The sequence below is a fragment of the Condylura cristata genome, unplaced genomic scaffold (genome assembly GCF_000260355.1).
Source record: "Condylura cristata isolate star-nosed mole 26May11 unplaced genomic scaffold, ConCri1.0 scaffold00057, whole genome shotgun sequence".
Lineage (NCBI taxonomy): Eukaryota > Metazoa > Chordata > Mammalia > Eulipotyphla > Talpidae > Condylura > Condylura cristata.
In genome coordinates, this window is record NW_004567158.1 from 715,780 (window position 1) to 722,217 (window position 6,438).

General features: G+C 61.8%; 1 protein-coding gene across 1 annotated transcript in view; it reads left to right on the forward strand.

Moving 5' to 3' along the window:
• Positions 1-4,070: 4,070 nt before the first annotated feature.
• LOC105854560 overlaps positions 4,071-6,438 on the forward strand; it is a 22,048-nt gene continuing 19,680 nt past the window's right edge. The window contains exons 1-2 of the mRNA XM_012734467.1: positions 4,071-4,406; positions 4,478-4,584. Of these exons, the coding sequence (XP_012589921.1) occupies positions 4,071-4,406; positions 4,478-4,584 (443 nt within the window). The remainder of the gene's footprint in view (positions 4,407-4,477; positions 4,585-6,438) is intronic.

Here is a 6,438-nt window from a genome sequence, read left to right on the forward strand (position 1 = left end):
GAAGTGCACAAGCCCTCCTAACCACCCACAGGCCCTGTGCCTGCCCAGGGCGACCTGGCCTTGAGCTCCCTGACTGAGGCCAAGGGGAACCCGATTCTTTGTGTGAACTGTACAAGTGATTCCCAACTGGTAAGGCACTTTGTACCTGATGGAAACATTTTACTTACTTTAAAAAAAAGATTATGCGTACAGAACTGGGGTACAGGCCAGAGGTACAGGGGTGGGGCGGGGATCCCCCAGAGACAGTGTGGGGAGCAGGAACAGGCAGATGGGCAGAAATCCTCTGCTGAGGGGAGCAGTGGGGAGACAGGAGGGGTCTGCTGTGCCCTGGGGTCACCTCGGGGCGGGGATCGAACTCGCACTAAGGCGGCCAGGGCTTGGCTTAGGAAGGGCCTAAATGGACATTTTAAAGATCCATTGAAAAGACCAGTGAAACCAGAAGCTTGTTTTTTGAAAGTACGAATTACACAAACTGCCCATTAAGCCTCATGAAGAGAAAAAGGCGAGAACCCTAATGAAGAGAATCTCAAATGAACAAGGACGCCTCACAGCGAGTGTCACAGAAGTAGCTGCTCGTAAGTGACCATGAATATCTCTGTACAGACTGAAACATGTAGAGGAGATGGACAGATTCTTAGAAGCACACCAGCTTCCAAGCCTGAACCAGAAAACTAGAGAATCTGAACCAGCAGTTAGAAGCAGTGAGATTGCGAACCGTAATCAAAAGTCTCGGGATGAGGCCCAAGCCTCACGGACAGAGCGACACCCGCCCTCCGTGTTGGGAAGCAGTGTGCACCCCAGCACGGAACAGGGCACCGGCAGGTTAGGCAAAGAGCCGCAATAGAGCTCGGGGCCGGCAGGGTGGCAGAGGCAGCGGGGGCTGGTTCTTCAGGGCCCAGGAGCTGAGTGTCCACTTGGCAGAGTTGGGGGGGTGCTCAGCGCACCCAAAGTTAACGTGTCCAGTACCTACGAGGAAGGGTCAGTTCACTCGAAGACAAGGTAATAAACCAGTACCCCAGTTATTGTCACCCTTTCATTGTGCTCTCCTGCCTTGGGCCCTCAGCTACGGGGTGTTAACGGGGACCCGAGGCAGGGGGCTGCTGCGCTCCTGTCCTGAGTGCGTCGCTCACTGCAGAGGGCTTGGGCACCGGGCAACGGCAGAGCCTCCGCATCCTTGTTTCGCTGACCGCCTGGACCAGAGAAACAATGAAAGCTACACCCGCACACGTGCGTCTGTCGCTTTGCTACGCGGAGTCACGTGACAACGAGCAAACGCTCGTCCTTCAGAGCTGCTCTTGGATTCAGCCAAGGGGCGGCTTGTGCTGCCTGTGAATTGTCCATGTGCTCAGCTGCGAGTCGAAATACCTGCATGCTGTGTGCCTGGACAGAAGGTGCGTGCTGTCCAGCCCTGGAAGGCCTGTGTTCCCATGGCCAAGTACCAGGCTGACAAGGGGTGGCCAGGCCTCAGACTTCAGGGGAAGCCGGCCTGTCTGTACCAACCTGGCCTCCCAGAGGCAGGAGAGGGGCGACGCAGATGCAGCCCTGCCAGCGCCATGGGGCAGTGCGCAGGGGCAGCGGAGACGGACCCGTGGCTTCTGCCCGCGGATTTACTAGCAGCGTCAGCCCCGGCGTGAGCCCAGCTGGCGCTGAGTGACCAGATGCGGCTGCAGCCGCGGGCGCGGAGCAGGCAGCACTGTCCTGCGGGGGGAGCACAAGGCCTGTGCAGCGCAGCTACAGGAAGTGGAAGACAGTGAACCGCCAGCACGTGGCAGCCCCATGGGCTCCCTGGCACACCTGCAGTGCCACGTGTGAGGGAGCGGGTGGCACTGGCCTGCTGAGGCCTGATCCCCAGGACACACATTGAACCCTTGACCCCTAAGTCTGTGGGCACAAACATTGGGAGGCTAGGGCTGGCCAGCTTCAGAAGCCATGGGCGACGTGGGGAGAAGGGAGAGCGGCCAAACCTCGGAAGGTGGGGAAGCACCCGCCGGCACTTGGGGACACGCGACTGTCCATCTTGCCCGGACCTGCATGGCAGGACACACAGAGGAGCAGCAACTCTGGCTGGGCGCAACCCCAGCAGCAGAAGGCGGTGGCCCCCTGAGACCCCACCAGCTTGCCTAGGCCACAGCCTTCCCAGGCTCCTGGGTCCTCAGGTGAGGGTGCGCCCCCACTCGGGGTCAGGTTGAGGGCAGGACACTAGAGAGCATGCATCTGTCCACCACGAGGACACAGGCAGAGGGCAGCCACCGGCAAAGGAGGAACTGGGGCACCTTGACCTTGGACCCAGAGCCTTCTGCTTCCAGCACCAGAAGTCTGTGTCTGGGGCAGGAGCTGCCGCCAGAGGGCGCTTCTGCCCCAGCAGCCCGAAGCCAGTAAAGCGACCCACAGGTGGACTCCAGGTGTCACAAGACCCAGTCAGTGTTGCCTGTGGCTGACAGAGGGTCCTGCAGTACCGGGGTGTGGAGCCTCGCGGGGCGGGGGAGTCAAGAGTGGGGCAGGCATATGAGAGTGGCGGGAGCAGGGACTTCCAAGCAAGGTGTGCACATGCTGTGTTGGGGGTACTGGGATGGCCGTGAGGAGAGCACGAACAGGTCCTTCAAGTGGGGGAGCCCTTGTCTCTTCTGTGAAGCCCTCTGCTTCCCCTCGCGTGTCTGCTCCACTTTCTGCCCAGGCGGGGTGGTTGACGTGAGGCGCTCGGGTGCAGAGGACCGCCCTTGGGGATGCCATCCAGGCCGTGGGGAGCCAAGCAATCATTAAAGGCCGGGGTGCTGATGCGGCTAGGCAGGGGGAGGCGAGCCGAGCCCGGGTGCTGCAGGGACAGGCGTGGGGTGAGGAGGCGTGGGGTGAGGAGGGCTGGGTCAGCACCCTGGAAGCACCGTTCCCTCCTGCCCAGCCCCAGTCACAGCGGACCTGCGTCTCCGACCCCTTCCGTGCTCCTCCGCCTTCACCCCGCTTGGGTCAGGCTCGCACCCCTGCCCTCCTCCCACCCCTGCGTGACCCTGACCCCGAGTCGCAGGTGCCACTCTCGGGTGTCCTGCCCTGGACGCCAGCAGCGCTACAACAGAGCGGACCGCGCCCTCGCGACCCGAGCATGCTCAGGACCCAAGGCGACGCAGTCCACCCCGCCAGCTCCGTGCCGCTTTTTGGCCAGTCCTCCCACCGCCCCCAGGAGGCTGCAAGAGCCAGACTCAGGGCTGGGCTGAGTGGGCACTCGGCGCCAGCCAGCGGAGCGGCCAGGCTCCTCCTCCGCATTCCTGGGGACCTGCTGACGCTTTGTGTCCCCGACTCTGTGTAGCCAGGCTGCCCCTGAGCCCCGCCCTCTGGCTCCTGGCAGCTTCCTGGCCCCTCTGGCAGCGTCAAGGTTGTGCTGAGACTCAGGCGCCCCACCACGTGGGACACTCCACAGCCACTTACCCTGCAGGAGGTGCATGTCACGTGTGCCATGAGATCGCCCTCAGCCGGGCATGGCGCATGGCGCAGACGACGGCACGCACAGGGTGGTGAGGATGTGAGCGGAACGGGCCCTTGCTCAGCACCGGGGACGGCACATTGCTGCAGCCAGTGTGGAGACGGCACGCAGCCGTCCCGGGAGCAGCGGAGTGGGGCCCCGGATGCAGCCAACCCTTGCAGAGTGCCTGCCGCCAGCACGGGCATCTCTAAGGGAAACACGCCGCTGCCTGGGCCGTTGCCGGCCCCGCTCGCGGTCAGGCGCCCAGGTGACTCCGTAGAGCAGGCACGGGCTACGCAGTGGCCCGGAGACGGCGCATCGCTGCGCACCGCTGTTGAAGAGGACGAAGTGGGGCCATTGAGGGTAAAATCACTCAGTGATGTAGTGATAACGCCGCTACGGGAGGCCGCTTCATCTGTGGGACATCAACAGCCATGACACGCTGGCAAAGCGCAGCAAGGACAAACGTCGCACTCTGAAGAATGTACGGGTTACCGGAGGGAACGGGCCGGGAGGAGGGGCGGGGGCTGGAGCGTCGGCCCGGGGGGTTTCTGAGAGCGGCTGTGCGTGTGGAACCCCAACATTGTATTGACACAGAAATGGCCCACAAACAGAATAAATGAACGAATACAGGGTCTCTGCGGTGGTGCTGTCTCTGCCCGGCCCCCCTCTTCCTCTCGGGGAGCGGGGGCTAGGGGGCCTGGCCCCTTCCTCCTCACGTCTGATCCCAGGCGCCAGCCTCGCGCTCCAGGGCGTGGGGTGTCTGCTGGGCAGGGCCTGGGGGGCCGCGCCCAGCCCCCCTGAGCTGCCTGCCCCCCAGATCGTGTACTTCACCGCTACATTCCCCTACGTGGTCCTCGTGGTGCTGCTGGTGCGTGGAGTGCTGCTGCCCGGCGCCCTGGACGGCATCGTCTACTATCTCAAGCCCGACTGGTCGAAGCTGGGGTCCCCTCAGGTGAGGTGCTGGCCGGGGTGGGGGCGGGCTCCCAGGCCTCCTGAGCCGCTCACCTACTGCCCCTTCTCCAGGTGTGGATAGACGCTGGGACCCAGATCTTCTTTTTAGAACCATTGCGGGGTTCTGCTACCACAGTGGTGTTTCGCGAACACGGCAGTGCCCGCCTCGGCAAAGCCAAGTAGGATGCAGGCGTAACCCAGAGGGTGCCAGCCTCAAGAGACAGAACCTCGACACCTTTCCAGGTAGGTTCGGCCCCCACTCAACGGCCACTGCAAACCGCACCCAGAGGGTGAGCTAGTAAGAGCTTGCAGTGGAAGAAGTGGATCGGGCCCCCAATTTTCCCTTTTCAAAACAGGTAGCTGTGCAGTGGGCACTGGGCGTGACACGCTGCGCACGCATGAAACAGCGCGCAGCCGACCTTCCACCAGAATTGCAGTCACCACCCTCTTCAAGCTCCTCTTGTTTTTATCACATTTAACTTCTCTTTTCCGCGCCCGTTTCAGCCTTCAAGCGCAGTGTAACTTTCTTCAAAGTCAGAAGTTTAGGGTTTGCAGCGAAATTGAGCAGAAGGTCCATTTCCTCACCCCTTTGGCTTTTTCCTGAGGACAGACAACTCCCGAGCCCGTGCGAGCTGAGCAGGCACGGAGGACTCCGTGTGTGGCCCTGCCTGCTCGCTGGCCTTTGGGGAGCAGTGCGCGCCCTGGAGGGCTCTCCCGGCACCGCACGCCTCCGGCTCACCCTGGGCTTCCCGCCCCGTGGGCCCTCACTGGAAGGCTTGCCGCAGCACGGCAGGGCAGAGCCTGGAGTGTTTCCTCCTGCAGCTCCAGGAGAAAGCTGACGCCTTTCTGGCCCCGGTCCCCTTTCAGGCTGTCTGTGGGGAAGCACCTGACGCAAGCTCCCGATGCCAGTCCTCACATCACCTGGCGCCCAGCTTCCCTGCCTGAGCTGAATTAATGTTCCTCAAAAAGGCAAAAACCATCCATTGCCCAACCACTTTTTTCTTTTGTGAAAAAGATTAAATTACTTAAGCATACAGGAGCTGGGTGCAGGTCAGAGGTGTGCGGAGGGCGGTGAGAGGACTCCCCAGAGACTGGGCAGCAGAACAGGCGGACGAATGAAGTCCACTGCTGAGGGGAGCAGGGGGCAGGTCCCGAGAGGTCTGCTGCGCCCTGGGGGTCAGCTCCGGGTCAAACTCAAGCTAAAGCAGCTGTGGCCAGCTTCATAGTGCTGCCCTTTAACCCATTTACCACCACCAGGGAGGGCTCATGCCCTCATCGTAATGCGCTTACGTCTGCAAAGATTCGAGTTCCAAATGAGGTCACATGTGCAAATTCTGGGTGGTGATGAATTCAGAGGGACACCCTTGTCCCCACCCCAGTGAAGTGATCCTGCCACTAACCCAGGTCTCCCCATTTTTAAAGATGATTTATTTGTGCACACAAAACTGGGGTACAGGTCAGAGGGACAGGTGAGGGGATGAGAGGATTCCCCAGAGACACAGCGGGGAGCACAACAGGAGGATCCACTGAGACCCACTGCTGAGGGGAGCACAGGGGAGACAGGAGAAGTGTGCTGTGCGCTGGGGGTCACTGCCTGGCCGGGGATCGAACATGTGCCACAGTGGCTGCAGACAGCTCATAGCGCTGCTGTCTAACCCGTTACGCCCCAGGGAAGGACCCCAAACACATTTGAAGCCTCCTGGTATTCTCAGGTGAAGGGGAGCTCCCAGTGCCCTCCTGTCTGGCTGTCAACCCCACCCCATCATCCACGTCAGGCTCTGGGGAGAAAGGCCGGCGGGCTTGGGACTCACCCCTCACCCTCCAGGACTTCCTGCTGAGCCCGCAGTGTCACCGGCTCACCGCCCCTCTCTTCCCTCCTACTTGGGTCCCTTCACCATCCTTGCCGAAACCCCCCTGCCTTCATAGGGCCTTGCCACACCCTGCCAGGGGCTCCTCCTGCCGAGCAGTGGTTCTCCTCTGCTCCCCAAGTGCCTCAGGACCCGGGGGGCGGCTTTCCGGCCCTTCTCCCCGCT